Raw genomic sequence first — 23148 nt, forward strand, 5'->3', positions numbered from 1 at the left:
CCCTCAGCGGCACAGGGGCACCCGGGTGCAGAGTGCAAACAGGTGTCTGGTTTCATATAGAAAGCAATGGGGAGACCCGGGGGTCTCTTCAACGATGCAGGCAGGCACAGGGGGGACTCCTCAGGGTAGCCACCACCTGGGCTACACAGAGGGTCGCCTGGGGGTCGCTCCTGCACTGGAGTTCGGTTCCTTCAGGTCCTGGGGGCTGCGGGTGCAGTGTTGGTTCCAGGTGTCGGGTCCCCTGTTACAGGCAGTCATGGTCAGGGGGAGCCTCTGGATTTCCTCTGCAGGTGTCGCTGTGGGGGCTCAGGGGGGTCGTCTCTGGCTACTTATTGGCTCGCAGTCGCCCGGGAGTCCTCCCTGTAGAGTTGGTTTTCCGCAGGTCGAGCCGGGGGCGTCGGGTGCAGAGTGGAAAATCTCACGCTTCCGGCAGGAAACGTGAAGTCTTCAAAGTCATTTCTTTGTTGCAAGAAAGTTGCAGATTGTTGAACAGGGCCGCTGTTCACAGGAGTTTCTTGGTCCTTGGTTGCAGGGCAGTCCTCTGAGGCTTCAGAAGTCGCTTGTCCCTGTTGGATGCGTTGCTGTTGCAGTTTTCTTCGAAGTTGGGAGACAGGCCGGTAGGGCTGGGGCCAAAGCAGTTGTCGTCTCCGTCTTCACTGCAGGGCTTCAGGTCAGCAGTCCTTCTTCTTGTTAAGGTTGCAGGAATCTAATTTCCTGGGATCTGGGGTGCCCCTAAATACTGAATTTAGGGGTGTGTTTAGGTCTGGGGGCAGTAGCCAATGTCTACTGTCCTTGAGAGTGGCTACACACTCCTTGTGCCTCCTCCTTGAGGGAAGGGGGGCACATCCCTATTCCTATTGGGGGAATTCCCCCAAATCAGGATGGAGGATTTCTAAAGGCAGGGGTCACCTCAGCTCAGGACACCTTAGGGGCTGTCCTGACTGGTGGGTGACTCCTCCTTGTTTTTCTCATTATCTCCCCTGGACTTGCCCCCAAAAGTGGGGGCTGTGTCCAGGGGGCGGGCACCTCCACTAGCTGGAGTGCCCTGGGGCATTGTAACACAAAGCTTGAGCCTTTGAGGCTCACTGCTAGGTGTTACAGTTCCTGCAGGGGGAAGGTGTTAAGCATCTCCACCCAGTGCAGGCTTTGTTTCTGGCCTCAGAGAGCACAAAGGCTCTCACCCCAAGGGGTCAGAAACTCGTCTCTCAGCAGCAGGCTGGCACAGACCAGTCAGTTTTGCACTGAAGGATTGGGTAAAATACAGGGGGCATCTCTAAGATGCCCTCTGTGTGCATTTTTGTAATGAATCCAACACTGGTATCAGTGTGGGTTTATTATTCTGAGAAGTTTGATACCAAACTTCCCAGTATTCAGTTTAGCCATTATGGAGCTGTGGAGTTTGTTTTTGACAAACTCCCAGACCATATACTTAATATGGCCACACTACTTACAATGTCTAAGAATGGATTTAGACACTGTGGCGGCATATTGCTCATGCAGCTATGCCCTCACCTGTGGTATAGTGCACCCTGCCTTAGGGCTGTAAGGCCTACTAGATGGGTGACTTACCTTACCTATAAATAAGTATTTTGTGGGCATGGCATACTGAGGGGGATGCCATGTCGACTTTGCCTGTTTCTCCCCACCAACACACACAATCTACAATGGCAGTGTGCATGTGTTAGGTGAGGGGTCCTTTAGGGTGGCACAACATATGCTGCAGCCCTTAGGGACCTTCCCTGGTCACAGGGCCCTTGGTACCACTGGAACCTTTTACAAGGGACTTATCTGTGTGCCAGGGGTGTGCCAATTGTGGAAACAATTGTACATTTTAGGTGAAAGAACACTGGTGCTGGGGCCTGGTTAGCAGGGTCCCAGCACACTTCTCAGTCAAGTCAGCATCAGTATCAGGCAAAAAGTGGGGGCGTAACTGCAACAGGGAGCCATTTCCTTACAAACAGTATTTGGAGTACCTTCCCATTTGACACATACTCCCAGCTTGGATATAAATGACAAAACATGTTGGTGATGGCCCGTGTCAGATCTGTTTGCTGCTGCTATTTTTTTTCAGCTTAAAACAAAGCCCTGCTATTAACATAATAATGCTTTTTTTGGGCCACAGCATGGTGCCCCCCTTTGGATCATTTGAGGCCCCTCCTAGGGGGACCCACCCCCCAGGTTGAAGACCCCTGCTCTAGATGTTGCACATACCCAGATGGCCAGGCGTGGCTGAAGAGTTCAATAACGGGGAGCATGGGTATCACTCCCAGATTGCAGATCCCGTGTTGGGTGTATTCATGCTGGCACTCTAGCTGCGTAGACCCGCATAGGCCCCCGAAAATCCCCAAAAATTACAGTGGCAAGGGAGGACGGGATTTGAAGGGGAGTCCCCTCTCATAGAAATTAGGTCCTGCCAGTTGAAGCTCCTGCCCGCTCAGCCAACCCGCCCATTAGACTTCCATCTGTAGGAGAAAAGTAAAATAAGCATTGGCAAAGCCAATAGGTCTCACCTATACAAGAGCTATTGACTTTGGCAATGTGTTTTGCCATGTTGCACACCAGTGTGGCTGCTGTTCAGTATGGCTAAATGTTAATGGCGTGGAGAGTCAAGTGGAGTGGGGAGTAGAGTGTTGTAGAGTTGATTTGTTGGAGTGTCATAGAGTGGAGTAGGGGAGAAGTGTGTCGTAGAGTTGAGTAGAAAGGAGTAGAGTTCAGTGGCAGATAGTGTGGCGTAGACTGGAGTGGGTGGAATAGGGCAGAGTGTGTTCGAGTGGACTGAGGTAGTGGGGTGGATTAGATTGGAGTGGGGAGGATTAGATTCACAAGATTGGAGTGGGGTATATTAGACTGGAGTAGGGTGGATTGGACTGGAGTGGGGCGAATTGGTTTGGAATGAGTTGGACTGGATTGGAATTGGGTGGATTGGGGTGGAGTGGATTGGAGTAGGGTGGGCTGGATGGATTGGAGTGGGGTGGACTGAACTGAGATCAGGTGAGGTGGATTGGGAGACAGTGGGTTGAACTGGAGTAGAGTGGGTTGGAGTGAGTGGGGTGGATTGGGGTGGGGTGGAGTGAGGTGGATTGGAGTGGGGTGGTTTGAAATAGGGTGGGTTGGGGTGTGGTGGGCTGCAGTGGGATGGCGTGGATTGGAGTGGGGTGTGTTGGATTGGATTGGAGCGGGGTCGATTAGAGTGGGTGGATTGGAGTAGGGTTGATTGCATTGGGGAGGGGTTATTGGATTGGAGTGGGGTGGACTGAACTGGGAAGGGTGGGGTACTTGAAAATAGTTAAGAACATTGTAGGTACCCTAAGTGCTCTACCCCGAAGTCAACCGCTGTCACAGCAATGCCTCATCAATCCTGCACAGCCAGAACCATGAGGCACACAGAAATAAGTTCAGCGGTCCCTGAGCATGGCTGATGAGCAGCAAGGGACACCAACGTTAAATCCACCACTGCCATACAAAGCTAATCTGCAAAACATGTGGTGGGGGGGGTGCCGCACACTTATCCATGACAGCACTACCTCCATTTACTGAAATGATAAATCCTGCAACAGCAGCCCCACAGTGGTAGACATGGTTGGTCCAGTCAGCAAGCATTTCAGGGCCACGTGAGAAACTGGTGACAGAGCGAAGATGTCCCTTTTGCTGCACTTCCTAGGCGAAGAAATATGTAATCTGTTTGAGAATCTCCCTTGGACAGGGGCGAATCAGAGGTTCCAGCACAGAGTGATTACTTTCACCTGCCGCTTAATCCAGACTATGAGTGACAGGCTCCACAAAAAGAAGGAGAAATGATAGATGGATTTTATACATGTCTGAGAGAGTTGATTAGCGCTGCACTGGCGATAACCAAAAGAAGGAAGTCAGAACTCAAGTCATTCAAGGATGTAGATCATCGGTTCTGAGATGTCTGATACTGCGCCAACCTGGAATCAAGTTGAAAGACATACTAATCATAGACAGATTCCATGAACTGTCTAACAGCTGGGCAGAAGAAATGGAAGTGGCCCTAGCCAGTAGACCAGCAAACCAAGTGCTTTCTGAGAGCAACGTCAGTCAAGGAAGAGGTAGTGTGTTCAGCCCAGGGAAAGACATGCTCCAAATGTGGGAAGGCAAACCACTTTGCCTGAGTGTGCATAACTGGAGAACAAGGACAGTAAAACCCAGGGCGGCAACACATCACCTCAGCTTTACAACAGCTAACAATGAATGAGAAAGAACAGCCCAACACCCACAGAGACATGATGCCAGACAGACAAAGCAATTTGACGATGGTGAATAGAAGATTTTAGTTTCACATGCCAAGCAAGTTAAGAATTGAAGGGAAATCCCATCCCATTTGCTAAATAACCATCACCGGCACTCCAGTGAGAGCACTATTTGTGACAGGCGTCCATAAACCTGCTGAACATTAAATGGTATTGAATCCTACAGCCCTCCCCTTAGTCCTGATGTGCACCAGTTCTATGTATACGGTGGACAACAGCCCCTTACGCTGCCAGGCATCATCGATGTAACTGTCTGCAATGGAGATGTTGAGACACCGACCCATTTTCATGTCACCACAGAGGGAGAAAGAACATTGCTGGGCTGCCACATAGTATAAGATCTAGGCCTAGTATTCTTTGCTTGCAGGTTGCATGACCTGCAAGCGAACAAGTTACATTTTTACCCAAGAGTCGCCATCCCCTGGGGCCCGGTGTTATTTTTAGGGGGAGGCGGTTTGGGACCCTCAAATCCAAAGATGGGTGCCATGGTGCTCGCCCAAGACACCCACCAGACTCTTGTTGGAGGCCATGGGGGGGAGCACCAAGGCCCCCTCAGCCCCGGTTGGCTCCCTGCATACAGCGTAAGTTGGCACCCGCCTGCAGGGAGCCCCGGTTGGCTCCCTGCATACAGCGTAAGTTGGCACACGCCTGCAGGGAGCAATATATATATATATATATATATATATATATATATATATATATATATATATATATATATATTTTTTTTTTTTTAAGCTACTTTTATTATTTCAACCATAGGTAATCAACTCTGTAACATTAGTTGAAAAAAAACTGCAGCATCAATGACATTCTTGCAACAACAGTGGTAATGAATTCACCCCTATAAGTATACCATAATTGTTGTCCATATCTTAGTCCATTTTTGGGGACAACCTCTCCTCTCATACACAACCTTTTCTGCGAGCATGCACCAGTCAAGGTCCCTCTTCCAGTCTCTCAAGTGGGGTGGCTCTCCAGCCTCCCAGCATCGCACAATGTTGCGTTTTGCACCCATCAGGCCCAGTGTAACCCACATTTATTCCATTCTAGACAGGTCTGTGGAGTCCAGAAGTTAGGAAGGCACCATTTCGCATCGAGGTCTAGCAAATGGCCACTCACAGTGGAAATAATTTCAAGTACTTTACGCCAATACTGTTGCACCCCATGACAGCTCCACAAAATGTGAAAAAAGTTCCCAGTTGGCCACACTGTCTACAGCAGCTGTTGTCTGTTGCTTTCCCCATATTTGTCAATGCAGTGCAAGAATAGTATGCCCTCTGCAGGATTATACGTTGTATGAGGCAAAAGCACATTTTATAGCAACTTCTTTGGGGTATTCCAGTGCTTCTTGTCATTGATAGTCATCTAGGATGTGTAGGTCTTTTCCCCATTGTTCCATTAGGTAGGTCAGAATCCCGGGCATGTAGTTGATGAGTTTTTTGTATGTAAGAGAGATGGCTTTGCGGGGCATGTATGTGTCGAGTAGCACACTTTCGAGGGAGGATGCTTCCTAAAGTGCAATGTTGAGGGGGGGGGGTAAAGCTTGTTGTAATGCATGACGTATTTGGAGGTAGTGATACATTTCTGCAAGGTGGTACCCAGCTTGTAGATCCAAAAAAGAGAGAATTTTACCCTATGTCCACAAGTCTCCTACCATAAAAAGGCCTATGAGATTCCTCTTTGCAAATCTTTGTTGTGTCCCCAGGGTGCCTAAGCTAACTGTGTCCCATAGGGGGGTGGCCTGCTTTATCTTATTGTGCCAACCCATTGCTTACAACACAGAATGCCATATCTCTAGGGTGGTAGCCGTAGGGCCTGTATAGGTGGAGGGGTGCTTACTGCCATACTGGGCTCTTAAATAGCCCCTGAGGTGCATTATCCACCTGTCCATCTGAAGAGCAGGTTCTGTTTCTTGGAGGTGCATCCAATAATGTCCTGTCATTCGTTGAGTAGCCCAGTAATACATCTGAACGTCTGCAAGGGCGATTTCCCCCTCATACCAGGAGTTTTTGAGTTTACAAATGGCAATTCGCAGCTGTGCACCATTCCAAAGTAGCACTCTCACCTCTCCCTTAATTTCTTTGAAATAGGTGTCTGGGATTGGGTATGGGGTGTTTTGGAGCATGTAGAGGAAGCGAGGGAGGGACATTATTTTAAATAGGGCTGGGTGGCCTAGAGGTGAAGGAGGTAATGCCCTCCAATGTTGAACATCTTGCTTGAGACAGGTGAGGTGTGGTGCTAAGTTATTGGTGTAGAATTCACTGGGCTCACCTGTAACATAGATTTCCACATACCAGAATCCATCCTGTACCACCCTTAACCCACAATCCTGTGGTATTTGTGGCGTTTCACCATGGAGCACATAGATCAGGCTTTTCTGCCAGTTAATGGTGTGTCTAGAGTAGGCACCAAACTGTGCAAGTATGTGCATTATTCTGTTCACAGATAGGGATGGATAGGAGACATAAAGCAAGATATCATTGGTGTAGAGTGAGATCCTAACCTCCCTGTCTTCTGACCATCATAAACCATGGATCAAAGAATCCTGCCTAATCCAGGTTGACAAAGGATGCAGGGAAAGAGTGAATATTAGTGGTGAGAGCAGACAACCCTGTTGGGTGCCTCGCTGGAGCCAGAATATTGGAGATGCAATACCATTGACTGTGATGCGGACCAGGGGCTTGGTGAGAACAATATTTTGATCTCTTTCCCTGCCTGCTTACGTGCAGGCAGAGAAACAACTCAAAGTCCCCTCCCAAATGGCGGGAGCATTTTCAAAGCTCCCACCCACTGGATGTGGACGTGCTGTTTGCTCCAGCTCGACAGGAGTTTGGAAAATGCTCCTGCCAAGTGACAGCAAACACAGGTTTCCCTGCCTGCGCCAGTGCAGGCAGGGAAACTGCTATGTCCTGAGTGCCAGCTCCCTGGGACATAGCTTGTGAGCCGGACCAGAAGAATGGGGACCCCAGGCCATTAATGGCTCAGGGAGGGAGGTTGTGCAGCCCCCTCCCCATTTTGTTACATTTTGGCCCGGGTGGGCTCCCAGGGAGCTTTTGAGTCTCGATGAGGGGCCTGCAAGGCCCCCTACGAATTTTGTTTAATTTCAGCCTTGGGGTGGGTTCCCCTGGGGCCTTTTGAGGCTTGAGAGGGGGGCTTCACAGCATTCCTCCCCATACAAAGTATCTTCGACCCTTGGGGTGGGTTCCCCCGGGCCTCTCGAGGCTTGAGGAGGGGGCTGCATAGCTCCCCTCACCAGATAAACACATTTCAGCCCCAGGGATGGGCCCCCCAAGGCTTCCGGGGGATTGGGGAGGGAAGTCAATCGGCCACCCACCCCATAAAAACAAATTTCTGCCCCGGGGGTGAACTCCCCGGGTCCTCTGGTGGCTCAGGGAGTGGAGCATGCAGCCCCCTCGCTTTAATGAATACAGCCCCAGTAGTGGGCTCCCTATGACAGAATTAATGAGTGCAGCCCAGCTGCCATTTTTTTTTTTGATCCTGAGAGTCTCATTGAATTGCATAATTTTTTGAAGAATTGTTTTTTCTTTTTTTAGCCCTGGGTGGTCCCTATGGGTCCCCGCATAGGGCCTAGGGGGTTAGGGTATCCTTATCATGCGCCCTTATACTATTTATTTTTAAATTTCAGGACAGGGGAATTAGGGCCTGATTTAGATATTGGTGGACGGGTTACTCCGTCACAGCAGTGATTGATATCCTGTCTGCCGAAATCTAAGTTCCTTTATGTCCTATCCGCCAATATCTAAATCAGGCCCTGAATCCCCAAGTTCTGTAATGGCTGCCAGCAACATTTTTTTCATGTTGCTGGCAACCAGAGCGCTCGCTTTTGTACGGGGTCTTACTCCCATGGGAGCGAGCTGGCCCAATTCCTTGGTTAGGCATTCTCCAAAGAAGGCCTGAACGTGGATCCATGCAAATCAGATGCATCCAAAAAGCTCCTACCTCCCTGAATGCCACAGAAGTATGGCCACGTACTGTGGCAGGTTTGTCCTCAATCTCCTAACTGCGTTGAAAACCCCTGAGAATGCTAACAAAGAAGAATGTAAAGTAGAAGCGGAATGCCTAGGTGGACGAGGCATATGACATCATCAAGTAAGAACTACTACATGACACCATGATGTCCTAATTTGACTCCCTCAAAACACAAACCTCATTGTAGATACAAGCGTTTTTAGGTTTGGTGCTGTCCTTGTCCAGGAACACAAACAAGGAGTATGGAATCCACCCGCATTTGCCAGCAGGGCTCAAACTAACACTGAAACAGGCCTTTTTAGATAGAGAGGGAAGCCATCATCATCAAGTGGGGATGCCACTATTTCCATCTGTAGCTCCACAAAAAAGAGTTCAGAGTTGTCACGGTCCACAGGCTGCTAGTTCACCTGTTTGCTGCAACAGCGCAGCATCCCCAGCTAAGGAGTGAGAGGTGGATAGTGCCTCTCCAGCAGTATAAAGATTCCTAATTAGAACGGGTGTTGTTTGAGGGAAAGAATGGTGCCCAAGGCTACGAGGTAAGTATGAGTCCTTAACATAAATTATCACACAGTGCACTCTTGGAGGACCACACCCCTGATCCCCAACTGTGTGGCAAGCCAAACAGATAATAGTTAATAGACAGATAAGAGGCACTTGTTCAGTAAACAGTCGATGGGGTTTCCCCTGGACAAAACACGTGTTGGCTGTTGGGTTTGATTGGAACAAAGAAATATCAAGACTATGATTCATGGCAGTGTTGCTGAGTAACTGAAAGGATTGAATTTGGACATTAACATTAAAGTTCAAGAGTTTTGGAACTGAATTAGAGACTGCTTCGCCTCTTCAGTTATTTTGTTCATATCTTACACCATCCTAAAGACACATAGCATGGTGTTCTGTTATACAAGTGTTTACTGAACGAGTGCCTCTTATCTGTCTATCATCTCCAGCAGTATGCCTTCACAGTTATCTACAAGTAGAGCACCAGCAAACTGGCGGGCTACTTGTTGAGGAACCCTGTGCACCCCGATGAGGAATGACACCACCAAGTGACAATACAGAAGAATGTATCAATCTAGATGCTCTGAGTGCCTACTTAAAAGCCATGATCTTGGAGGGAATTGTGATGGCATCAAGAGAAAACAACGGCCTACAGAAAGCTGTAAAAGCGATGCAACAACATTATTAGAAAACGTTATTCAGAGGCTCTCACCTTGTTGGCATGACCCCTGTTGGGGGTCATGCCAACAAGCTGATACTGTCTATACTGTGGAGAATGGGAGAGGAGTTAAACACCATTGGAGATGGACTCCTTTTGAGAGTGAATAGAATTGTGTTGCCTAACTCTCTCTAAAGAGTCCAGTTTTGCCTAGACAAAATCATGAATTAGGGAGAAGTTGTGGTTTTTCCAGGCTGGATGCAGCAGGGGAGAAATGGTAAAGCCATGCCAGGCATGCCAGCTGATGGGAGGAGAAGAACTCCCAGATCCCACTGTGACAGAGGAGCCCTGTAGTACTCCATGGACATCAGTCAGGTTGGACTTCGGCAATTTTCCCGATGGTTGACTGACGTTAGTAGTGATAGAGATTAACGGACTCTGTAAAGACCAGATAGTTGTTTGACAACATCAATGGCATTCACAAGATCCCTCCGTTGTTGGAGAAAGTGGTTGCTACATTTAGCCTGCCATTGGAGATCAGAACAGATAATAGGTCCGCATTCCAAAGAGGTGAATTCAGCAAGTCCTTGGAACATCTGGGAATGAAAAATGTCCTAGCTGTAGTAACGGTATGTTCCAATTCTATTAAGGACATAGAGACGAGGATTATTCTCTTTCTTCTTTACAGCAGCCGTCTTAAACCAAAACAACAACTTCATTTCCCATGAACTATTGGGAAGCTCATTTCAACCAGTCAGCAACAGGGATCACTCTTTATATCCCTCCGTTGACTCTACCTCTTTCTTCCGGTGACCAAAGCCGGCACTGGATGTGATAAACCAAGTGCATGCGATTAGAATACCAAATTCAAAACAGAATCATATTAATGACATATTGTGCATTGTTTAGGAAAAGTCTTCAAACACTTATTTGGAATGAACTAAGATCATTTCCCTCTTCAGGTAGGGTGAGTGAATATTAACCTAGCAATCAGGGGTGGGGGGGTAATCCTCCTCTCAGTGTCCTTGATAGAACTGAAACTTTTCATTAGAATAGCAAGGAGATTTTCCATTCTATGTCAGAGGCAGAGGTGAGGAATGTGCTAGTTTAAAGCTTGCCAACCAACAGAGCTGTAAAGTAGTGGACTTGTTTGAAATAAAACCATTTGAAAGTCGAGTCTGAGGACCAGTCTGCTGCATTAAAGATATCCTCCAGACAAGCTCTAAGGTCAAAGGCCTTAGAAGTCATAGCTCCTGTGGTGGAATGTGCCCCAAACAATTTGGTGTAGATGCCAGCCTCTTGCATGGCCAATTGCACCCACCTTGCAATTGTAGGAAAAGAGAGTGCTTTATATGGTTTCCTAATGGTGATCGGTAACTGTTGTTCGCCAAGGAATGGGGGGCAAACCTCCTCCTTCATGGCCTCAAATGCCTTAATACAGCACATCACACATAGTATGGAAGAATCTGCAAAGGCAGAGTAAGAAATAATCTGAGAGTTACATTTAGTACATCCAGATACAAGGAAGGTCATCCTGTCTGGGGTAAACGTTCTCCCCGTAATGTCCAGAGGCCTGACTTCAGAGACCTTTCTACAAGACACAAGACATAGCAAGGTAGCAAGTTTCACAGACAGCTCCTTCCTGGACAGATACCGATTACTAGGCCAAGATAGGAAAGGTTTGATAACCCATCCCAAAGAACCAAATATCTCGGACCCGGAGGAGAGACATCCAAATTCCCCTGAGTAATTTGCTAACCAGAGGGTGCTCCCCCACCAAATGACTGCCAATATGAGTGTGTCCTGATGAAATTGCTGAACGACAGGTATTGACAAATATACAGGCCATGCTTTCTGGAGCCAGCGAGGCCAGAAAATTCAAGATGTGGACAACATCTGCCCTCAAGGGATCCAAGTTTCTGTGCTTACACCAACCCAACCATCAAGTTCAGCCGACTGATATAATTTGATCATGCTGTCTGCCCAGGCTGTAGAGCGGAGGTACGCAGCGCTTGGCGAAAGGTCTGGAACTTGGGTCTGGTCTCCAGCTGGAGTACCGGGAAATTTGATGATCCAGCCAAAACGCGAAGAGGTCCGCCGTGAACAGGCCCCAGCAGTCCAAGAGGGCTTGAAACAAAGCTGGATGCAACTGCTGAAGACTTGCATCTCTCAGATAGCGTGACTGCCAGCATGCCACCTGGTTGGCTGTGCCCAGAAGATTCTCCACCAGCACTGATATATAATTGTTAAGACAGTATTCCCAAAATTTTGGGCCAAGTCTGAGAGGGCTCTGGACTTTGTGCCTCCTAAGCGATTGGTGTAGCGAACTGCCACCATGTTGTCCATCTTCAAAAGGACACAACACTGACTTTCGTCCAGCATCTGACTGCGAAGGAGCCGGCCATCAACTTGAGGCAATTGATGTGCAATGATTGATCTGCGACTGACCATCTGCCTCAGGTGGTGAAATCCCCACAGCGTGCTCCCCGGCCAGTGCCACTGGCGATGGACTCTATCACTAGATACAGTTGGGAGCTGAAAATAGCACACCCATTCCAGGCCACCACTGAAGTTCTCCTTTTGCATCTTCTGAGAGTGGGACTGGGAGTATATGAGACACCCAACTAGATAAGACAGCTATAGTCTTTGGTAATGGAGAGGCACAGGAAATATGGCTTGTACAGAGGAGGATAGGAGGCGAACTACCCTGTTTATCTGCATCAGAGATATATACTCTTTGGGAAAGGTTCTGTGTATCTTGTGTCGTATTTTGGAAGTCTTGCTGAATGGTAATCTCGAGCTCATCTCGATTGAATTTGACATAAAGCCCAAAAATGTGAGGGTCAGGGATGAAGACAGTATTGATTTCCCCTTGTTAATGATAAAGCCCAGAGATTGAAGGAGAGTGGTTGTTCTGCTCAGGTGGGACATCAGTGTCTGTGGGCACTGATCCATGAGGAGAATGTCATCCAGGTACACAAATATGCTTATCCCACTAGCTCTTAAATGCTCCACCATAGGTTTTAAAACCTTGGAGAAGCACCAGGATAGGCCAAAAGAGAGGATTGTGATGTCAAACGTTTGAGCTTGCCATTGGAACTGGAGGAACCAATGATGTGGCAGGTACATCAGGATCTTTAGGTAAGTGTCCTTGAGATCCAGACATAGAGGTCCCGAAGGAGATTAATTCCCTCCCTCCATCTTGAAGTGACAGAAGACCAGCCACTCATTGAATTCACAGAGGTTTAGCACTGAGCGTCGGCCTCCATCCCATTTCTCCACCAGGAATAGACTGCTGAGGAATCCCAATGGTTGTATTGTGGTAGGAATGATGCCCCCTTTGGAGAGGAGTTCTTTGACCTCTAATTGGATAAGTGCTGCCTCTGCCTTTGAGAAGAATTGGGGTCGTGGAGGGTAGAGTTGAACCGGTTATCCATAGAATTCTGTGTGGAATCCCTGAATGGACCTAGGAATCTGAATTTTAAGCTTTCCAGTTCTTCGCAAAATGTGCTAACAGGCACTCCAGTTGTTTGTGAGAAATGAGAGTTACACTCACCTTGAGCACTGGCAGGATTGCCTCCAACTCTGGAACCGCCTTTGTGCTGAGGATAACCTTTGGTGGGGTATAAAACCCCGAACTGGGAAGTGTCTTGCCACTGGCCCCGCTTGGAGGCCTGACCTCTAGTGGAGGATTGGAGCTGAGGGGACCGGCCAAGTGCCCCCTGTCCTGGCCAACCCCTGTGAAACCGGGAGGGTAAAAATATGCTTAATTGAGGACTGTGCCTTCCCTGGAGAGTTAAAGGTGGAGACAAACGTGCCGAGCTCATTTATGAGAGACTCCCCGAAGAGCCCACCTTGCTCAACTTGGCCCTTCTTGGAAGTTGTCAAAGCCCCCAACTTGGGGTCTGTTTTAATCAGACGGGACCTGCACCTCTCAGTAGAGATGGGGTAGTTGGCATTGCCCAGAAAACTTATGGTGCTTTGGGCCCAGTCCGATAGTATCTCAAGAGAAATTAGTGCACTTGAGACCTTCATGTCTAATTCCATATGCAGGATCTTAGTCCGGGAATCTGTCACATCAAGAAGTTTGTCCTGATACGACTGCCATGAGCGGTTGATTCCCTTTTTTGAGTCCTTGACGTGCTTGGCTAGAAACGTAGACATTCTAGGATCAATCTCAGAGTTCAAAGCTATCTTGCGGTCCAGCGATGGACGAGTGCACCCCTCCCTCAGGCTGTTGTGTATTTCTTTGTTCCAGGGCTTAACCATTTTGCCTGCCACGTATGCGTTAGCTCTTTAGGGTCCAGCATATCTGAGTCCTTGTCACGGGTATCCACATTGCCTGGGGCTGTCCCCGCGGGAGGGAGTGCCGATAGCTGCCGTGGCCTGTCATGTTTTGTTTCCCCATTGGATCCCTGTAGGAAAGTACCATCTTGCGTGGCATGTTACCCCCATTTTTCACTGTATATATGTTGTTTTAGTTGTATGTGTCACTGGGACCCTGCTAGTCAGGGCTCCAGTGCTCATAAGTGTGCCTGAATGTGTTACCTGTGTTATGACTAACTGTCTCACTGAGGCTCTGCTAATCAGAACCTCATTGGTTATGCTCTCTCATTTCTTTCAAATTGTCATTAACAGGCTAGTGACCAATTTTACCAATTTACATTGGCTTACTGGAGCACCCTTATAATTCCCTAGTATATGGTACTAAGGTACCGAGGGTATTGGGGTTCCAGGAGATCCCTATGGGCTGCAGCATTTCTTTTGCCACCCATAGGGAGCTCTGACAATTCTTACACAGGCCTGCCACTGCAGCCTGAGTGAAATAACGTCCACGTTATTTCACAGCCATTTTACACTGCACTTAAGTAACTTATAAGTCACCTATATGTCTAACCTTTACCTGGTAAAGGTTGGGTGCTAAGTTACTTAGTGTGAGGGCACCCTGGCACTAGCCAAGGTGCCCCCACATTGTTCAGGGCCAATTCCCCGGACTTTGTGAGTGCGGGGACACCATTACACGTGTGCACTACATATAGGTCACTACCTATATGTAGCTTCACAATGGTAACTCCGAATATGGCCATGTAATATGTCTATGATCATGGAATTGCCCCCTCTATACCATCCTGGCATAGTTGGCACAATCCCATGATCCCAGTGGTCTGTAGCACAGACCCTGGTACTGCCAAACTGCCTTTCCCGGGGTTTCACTGCAGCTGCTGCTGCTGCCAACCCCTCAGACAGGCATCTGCCCTCCTGGGGTCCAGCCAGGCCTGGCCCAGGATGGCAGAACAAAGGACTTCCTCTGAGAGAGGGTGTTACACCCTCTCCCTTTGGAAAATGGTGTGAAGGCAGCAGGGGAGGAGTAGCCTCCCCCAGCCTCTGGAAATGCTTTCATGGGCACATTTGGTGCCCATTTCTGCATAAGCCAGTCTACACCGGTTCAGGGACCCCTTAGCCCTGCTCTGGCGTGAAACTGGACAAAGGAAAGGGGAGTGACCACTCCCCTGACCTGTACCTCCCCTGGGAGGTGCCCAGAGCTCCTCCAGTGTGCTCCAGACCTCTGCCATCTTGGAAACAGAGGTGCTGCTGGCACACTGGACTGCTCTGAGTGGCCAGTGCCATCAGGTGACGTCAGAGACTCCTCCTGATAGGCTCCTTCAGGTGTTGCTAGCCTATCCTCTCTCCTAGGTAGCCAAACCCTCTTTTCTGGCTATTTAGGGTCTCTGTCTCTTGGGATTCCTTAGATAACGAATGCAAGAGCTCATCCGAGTTCCTCTGCATCTCTCTCTTCACCTTCTGCCAAGGAATTGACTGCTGACCGCGCTGGAAGCCTGCAAAACTGCAACATAGTAGCAAAGACGACTACTGCAACTCTGTAACGCTGATCCAGCCGCCTTCTCGACTGCTTTCCTGGTGGTGCATGCTGTGGGGGTAGTCTGCCTCCTCTCTGCACTAGAAGCTCCGAAGAAATCTCCCGTGGGTCAACGGAATCGTCCCCCTGCAACCGCAGGCACCAAAGAACTGCATCACCGGTACCTTGGGTCTCCTCTCAGCACGACGAGCGAGGTCCCTTGAATCCAGCAACTCTGTCCAAGTGACTCCCACAGTCCAGTGACTCTTCAGTCCAAGTTTGGTGGAGGTAAGTCCTTGCCTCCCCACGCCAGACTGCATTGCTGGGAACCGCGACTTTTGCAGCTACTCCGGCCTCCGTGCACTTCCGGCAGAAATCCTTTGTGCACAGTCCAGCCTGGGTCCACGGCACTCTAACCTGCATTGCGCGACCTCCTAAGTTGTTCTCCGGCGACGTGGGACTCCTTTGTGCGACTTCGGGTGAGCATCCGTTTCACGCATCCTCGTAGTGCCTGTTTCTGGCACTTCTCCGGGTGCTACCTGCTGCTGAGAGGGCTCCTTGTCTTGCTCGACGTCCTCTCTGTCTCCTGACGCAATTTGCGACATCCTGGTCCCTTCTGGGCCACAGCAGCGTCCAAAAACCCTTACCGCACAATTTGCAGCTAGCAAGGCTTGGCGGCGGTCATTCGGTGGGAAAATACTTCTGCACGACTCTCCACGGCGTGAGGGATCCGTCCTCCAAAGGGGAAGTCTCTAGCCCTTGTTGTTCTTGCAGAAACCTACGCTTCTACTGTCCAGTAGCAGCATCTTTGCACCCACAGCTGGCATTTCCTGGGCATCTGCCCATCTCCGACTTGCTTGTGACTTTTGGACTTGGTCCCCTTGTTCCACAGGTACCCTCGACTGGAAATCCATCGTTGTTGCATTGCTGGTTTGTGTCTTTCCTGCAGAATTCCCCTATCACGACTTCTATGTCCTTTGGGGAACTTTAGTGCACTTTGCACTCACTTTTCAGGGTCTTGGGGTGGGCTATTTTTCTAACCCTTACTATTTTCTAATAGTCCCAGCGACCCTTAGGTTTGGGGTCCATTCGTGGTTCGCATTCCACTTTTGGAGTATATGGTTTGTGTTGCCCCTATCCCTATGTGTCTCCATTGCATCCTATTGTAACTATACATTGTTTGCACTGTTTTCTAATACTATTAATGCATATTTTGGTATTGTGTACATATATCTTGTGTATATTTGCTATCCTCATACTGAGGGTACACTCTGAGATACTTTGGCATATTGTCATAAAAATAAAGTACCTTTATTTTTAGTATATCTGTGTATTGTGTTTTCTTATGATATTGTGCATATGACACTAGTGGTACTGTAGGAGCTTCACTCGTCTCCTAGTTCAGCCTAAGCTGCTCTGCTAAGCTACCATTATCTATCAGCCTATGCTGCTAGACACCCTATACACTAATAAGGGATAACTGGGCCTGGTGCAAGGTGCAAGTACCCTTTGGTACTCACTACAAGCTAGTCCAGCCTCCTACAATCCCATAGGAGACTGAAGCATCCAAATTTACCCCTGGGCTGTGCAAGCATTTGCGCAGAGTCTTGGGGTGTCTCATATCAGGCTGCTCTGGAGGTATGTGGACCACAGGCCCTGGCAGGTCTTCCTTCTGTGTCAGGGGATTAAGGCACTTCTTGGTCATTTGGAGGAGTTTCTGTCCAAGTGCCCCCTGCGTCTGAGACTGCCTTGAGGGAGGGAATGCCGACGGTCACCGTGGCCTGTCATGCTCTATTTCCCTGTCAGATCTCGTGGCGGACTCCTCGGTATCAGGAGGCGAGATGAAGGCTGGTCGGCCTCCTGTGCACCTAGCTCCAGCAGTAGCTGGGGTTTGGGAAGGGGGGGGTCTGTGGTGGTGCCTGGCTCATGAATACCCTCTTAAGCCTGGCAAAAGCATCCACATTGACCCCTGGGGTGTGCTGGCGTTTGTGTGGGTTCTCGGGTGTCTTGCTTCAAGCTGCCCTAGGGTTTGGAGGGCGGCAGTCCCTTGCAGGTCTTCTCTCCGTGTGAGGAGTTTAAGGCACCTCTGGGCCATTTGGAGGAGTTTCTGTCACTGCGTCCGAGACTGTTTTGAGGATGGAAGCATTCATAGTGAGGGCTGGCTTTAGTGCTGGTGGCGCCCAGTGCGACGATCATTTTTCTCCCCTCCACCCCCATTCCCCCGCCCATGACCGTCTTGCTTTCCCTCACTACCACCAGGCAAAAGTGCGCCTCATCTCTACATAGCCCCTTTCTCACATCCATATCATTTATTTTAAAGCGCTGATAAAGACTGGCTTTACCAACAAAAATGTGTTCTTTGCAGTAGGTGTATTAACCCTCTGCACTAATTTATGGCAAGTCAAAACTGCCACTAGACGGAACTCTATCTTTCTCTAGGGGGAACGTTAATCACAAGAGTTATCTTGACATTTTCATTGCTGCCTGAAAGCTGAACATACAAGGAACTCTACAGCAGGTATTTTTCAATCTTACGTCATTGTTAAACTCAGCGCCCCCACCTGAGGTCAGCGCCCCCTTCCCAGGTCAGCACCCAGTGCGGCCACACCAGTCGCACTGCCCTAAAGCCAGCCCTGCTCACAGAACTTGTCTGTGATTGGAAAATATGAGACTGACTCCTCCTAAACAAATGAGTCCTCGAACTCGTGCATCATTACAGAGGACCATTTTGGCTGTGGTGTACACAGGAGTTTTTGACAAATAGCCTAGGTGCCATTTATTTGTGAGTTTACACAGTAGTGAGGTGAGAAGCCTCACTGGGACACCAACACGCCGTTTGTCTCGATAGGGCTCGTAGTTGCTGCCTGGGTTGGTGTCCAATAGTGAGAGGAATGCTCAATGCAGGCAAAAAACACAAATACAGCCCCAGCTAGGGTGTTCTTACTCTAGGTGGGTTTGGGCACACAGAATCTCTTTGCCACGTCCGGAGGCCCTCAGGCGGGCTCACACAGGAAACCCTGACCACGCTCCCAGTGTCAGAGGCAAGGAGAAATGCCCACAACAGGAAACATGTGAGGCGTCCACCCTCTAGTGGCAGAAGACCGCTCACGCTGGCCCTGCTGCCTCATCTCAGGCAGAAGGGTGGTGAAAGCGGCCACAAAAGAGCTTTGGAGCGTTCCCATAGCCGCAGAGCTGCAAACAGTATTACGGCACAAAATCAGAAAAAACAGTTCTATGTGATTTCATAGAAAACCACTGTCATGGAATACGATTACTGAGAAACCATTTCATCTAAACTGTTTAATGGAAATTTTCACATTGAATGGCATTTACCATTTTGTAGAAACCAATTCATAGAATGTCCTTCGGTCGAAATTGGCTTTTCAATGCTTACTTTATAAATGTAAATGCAATGGTTGCAGTTCTTACTTTCAGAAACAGTTTTCCTGAAATATGAATTTTAGTGCTTTACTACAATATTTCATATTTGTATCCTTTACACTATTAAATAATTACTTTGGATGCTTTTAATTCGCAGACTCATCCCACCCATAAACACCATCCTTCGCTGAGCCCTCACAACCCTTAAACAGTATCCATCCCTGACTCCTAATATCTCTCACTACACTTAAGCTAAACTCATCCCTGAAGCTTAAAAGCCCTTTCTACCCCAAAATTCCACCATCTCTGAAACATAAATTCACTCACTACCCCTAGGTCCACCCTTTGCTGAACCCTAAAACCCTCTTTCTACACCAAAACCCCACCCATCCCATACCCTTAAACACATTGTCCTCAAGCCAAGGAAGATGTAGAACTCTCAACAAGGCCCTCTGTACTGTATTGGAGTAGATGAAAGCAAGGTCTTGGAGTGGAGTCTCCACCATTTCTTATGGATATATCGCAGTACACTACCTATCACCACTAAATGTTCTCTCTGGACAATCATGGTTGGAAGGCCTGTACTTGGCAGAATTCCATCAGGGCCCAACTGGCAGCCCACACCTTGGACACCCCAGACACCCAAAGAAGGCCCAAAGGACCTACCATCAGACGAGCCTCAAAGAAAGCACAGGATTGACTGATTGGGCCCAGTGACCAAGTGCTCATCTGTGATTAACCTCGCTAGGAGCAAGAAGACACCAGACAGAGAGCAAAGGGAGGAGCAGCCACCGACATTCTAGAGCTACCTATATGAGACTCAACCTGGACACAGCCAAAAGTTACGGGACTTTGCATGCCCCATCTAACAAAGGGCCAGAGGTAGGGAAGGGTATAAACAGGGCATGACCGAAGTGCGTTGGAATGTAGGGAGCCACCCAGGTTCTATGTCAGGGGCTGGAGACGTTGCCCGCATCTGGATAGCCGGGTGTGGTCGAAGGGGGTAAATAAAGGGGATCATGTCCGCTCAGGGCTAATTCCCTGCTTGCAGATCCTGGGCTTGATTTAGGGTTTGCTGGAAGGGAATTTAGGGTTGCCACCTCTCCTAGCAAAAAATTTCACCTTTTCACGTTTTAGCATTCTGCAAAGACAATTGTCTGTATTCTTTCTAACAAGTCCTTTCTTTCTTTGTTTAATTATCAGTCATTAGGGTAGCTGTAGAACACGTTTTAAAGTTTACTTTTTAAAGTATTAACCGATAAGGGAAACGATGACGCCTTTAGGTGATTTTTCAAATATGTGTACCGGCACGGACATTACAATACCGGTCTTGCCGGTATACAAAGAAGCAAAAAACACATGCCCTAACCCACCGAATGTTTGTACTTTGCTTTGTAGTATTCCGGTTCGCACGATATTCGACAGCCATCCAGAAGGGGGCGTTGTTGCCATTGCAATGTCAAGTAACACAAAATATTTAGCAACGGTCGGTGGAGGAACAGTGCAGGTAAAGACCGCGTTCGTCTGCCAATTTTTTCAGTCAATGAAGGGTGTCTGCTGGCCAGACTACTCAACTCTATTGGGTTTTGTTTATTTTTAGTGTCGACATTTGTCTCCATATTTTCTCAACTGTGACTCGTTCTGTCTACGGGTGTGTAATGCACAACTCAAAATAGTGTTTATTCATGACGTTTTCTACATAACATGCACCAAATAAAATAAAATCTTCACGCACAGACTCATAGAAGAAAAATGACGGTGGATATATGTGGTATGTAGGTGTTGTGTCCCCCCCCCCCCCCCCATTGGGTTGGCGAAGGCTTGCACCTGGCCACAGCGAGCGTGTGCCACGCGCTACTCCGCGCGCCGCTTAATGACACAGGCACGTAATGCTGTGCTGGCGCGGAACTGCCCAAGCCGCCCTCCGCCCAGGGGCGTAGCTTCAAGTTGAGGGGGGAAGTGGAGGTGTGTGGGGTGTTACACCCTCCTAATTAATGACTTTTCTGATGAATATGGGCTTTCAGTCAGGTATGGTAAGGTGTCTGTTGGGTTTCACCTTTGATTTTTGCATGAAGACACTGACAAAAACACACACTCTCTCCCATCTCTGTTTAGAAAGCCCTAAAAACGTTGATTATTTTACAAAATATTGTTTCTCTCACTTAGTACTCTTGCCAATTCTCATTACTCTCCATTTCCACTGCCTCTTAAGCCATTCTCGTCATGCTCTCTTCTTGTCCTATAATGTATTTTAACATTATATGCCAGCATGAATGTTGGGAAATCTGAAGCCCAGGCTCCCCTCACAGTCTTACTGACCAAGTTACACCCCTTCCTCTTTATTTATGCCCTCTAGGCTCAACCATTAATAGTCTTCTGTGGCCAGGGTTGTGCGAGGGGTGGGGGCGTCGCCTGGGACACCCTGGCTACCAACATTACATTCTTCCTCACCACAGATGATTATGGCACAAACAAAATATATGAATAAACACACTTTCAGAACACCAGATGTGAATGACTGCAGAATATGCAAGTATGCAGCGTCTTCTTATGCCCTTTGAAAACAGTGGGATGGGACGAGTTAAGGGCCTGACTGCTTCGCAAAAAAATTAAAATAAAACATCCCCTCCCTCCAAAACCTAAAGTAAACCACCCTCCCTCCAAAAACCCAAATAACATACATTACACACACATGCTTTACACATGACAAATGGCACTCACAGCCTGCGTATCCTCCTCCATGTTCTTCTGTTCTCCAACAGAGGAAAAGCTCTCCTAAACAATCCAGACACTGCTCTCATGCTTTTAGCCAGCATGAGAGCAGCGCCTATATTGGATGAAGTGGCCTGGCTGGATGTTCCTTTAGGCCCTAGAGGCCTGTGCTTGGTCTCCACCCGGCTGTCTTAAGACAGCCGAATGGAGAGCTTCAAAGCACTCATGTCACTTTGGCCGGCACAAAACAGCCGTCCAAAGTGACATGCCCACTTTGGAGCGTCCAGTCCAGGTACTGCTCCAGTCCTCTGCTGTCGACCGCAGAGGACACGCCCAGCATGTGTCTTAGCTGGAGCACGCTGTGCCGGAAAAAAAAAAATGACAATGACATTTTTTCATTGCCATTCTGTTTTTTTCCTGTGTGGCTCGGAGTGGGTGAGGGGTGATACTCCCTCGCCCTTGAGAAGAAACCGCTGCTGCAAGTATGAGCAAAAGAATATCAACTGCAGCACAGTGGATACTTGACCAGTCTCAAATGTTCAAGGGTCTACCATATAGTCCTGGAAGGTGTAGGATTTCTCCTGAGGTTTTAGCGTGGCAGACCTCGCCTCCACTCGGCATTCGGTGGGTGAGAGAGTCTTGTAGGTGCCCGCAATAGGGTCTTCACCACTCCTTTAATCCTTTTCTCTATTGATGCCAGGGATTGTGGCTCGGGCTCTAGAGACAGATGTGGCAGGGCCCCCCAATCCTCCTGGGTGGAGAGTCAGTGGCTCGCTCTCCTTCTCCCGGCTGCTGAGTCCTTGGCAGGGATAGCCGTTTGGAACGTCCGGCTCTTCTGATTCTCCCCTGCTCCCTTGTCACATGGAAACTTTCAGGCAAGACGGCGTTACAAAAGACACTCCACACCTACTAATGGGGTAAAATGCTGCTTTAATAGAACAGGTCTGCAATTCATCACCAGCTACCTAGGCAACGTGTCTTACAAAACTAATAAAGCGTCACTAATACAAAAAGGAACCTCCTAACCCCACCCACCCTTAGTAAACTCACCATTTTCCTTGAAATGTCCTCGTATGCCTCATACCCGAAGCTGTCATAGTCATCTTTCCCCTCTGATGTCATAATTTTCTCCACTGTCACCCTTGCCCAATCAATCTCCTTGCTCCATGACTATATCCCCACCATCCATGTGCTGTGGTCACCGACCCTCAGAGCCCCCCTTATTACCAAAAATTGCCCCGACACCGCTTCCCAGGAAAACACAGAGGTGTTTCCTGCCCCACCCCAAACAATGAGTCTAAACTAGTTAACCAAAACATCAATGTCATAATTGTTCACCTAGCAACTGAGCCACCAACAAGCACAACAACATCAATTAATATTACCTTCCAAATAGGGATAAATGAACGCCCTCCTGCCTAAACAACACAGCATGGTCTTGTACTATCCACTAATGCCTCAAAATCGATAGCCTAAGGAGCAACAGAAACCCCTCATATCTCTGTTCACCTTCTGTCGTTGCTTTTTTATTGCTGTGGGTTTTATAGCACCTCGCCATTCTCTGAACCAATTCAGTCCTCAAAATGAGTACCCGCCCAAGACTCCTTAATACAAGAAAGGTCCAACTTCATTGCTTTTAACAGCCCAACACCTGACATCCTCACTAAGTCATTTTCCCCCAGGTGTAAAACTAGAAGATCAGTGCATACCCTCCAAATAAGGTGGAGAGTTAAAAACCCCAACAATTCCCCCCACCGCGTACCACTTTTACTCCACCA

At 48.4% G+C, this 23148-nt stretch overlaps 1 protein-coding gene across 2 annotated transcripts in view; it reads left to right on the forward strand.

The window, feature by feature from the left end:
• The window catches only part of CFAP251 (cilia and flagella associated protein 251), a 410814-nt gene that overhangs the window by 86415 nt on the left and 301251 nt on the right, over positions 1–23148 (forward strand). For both annotated transcript variants that reach the window (XM_069214923.1, XM_069214922.1), the window contains exon 6: positions 20057–20165. In XM_069214923.1, the coding sequence (XP_069071024.1) occupies positions 20057–20165 (109 nt within the window). The remainder of the gene's footprint in view (positions 1–20056; positions 20166–23148) is intronic.

This window comes from Pleurodeles waltl, chromosome 11 (genome assembly GCF_031143425.1).
Source record: "Pleurodeles waltl isolate 20211129_DDA chromosome 11, aPleWal1.hap1.20221129, whole genome shotgun sequence".
NCBI lineage: Eukaryota > Metazoa > Chordata > Amphibia > Caudata > Salamandridae > Pleurodeles > Pleurodeles waltl.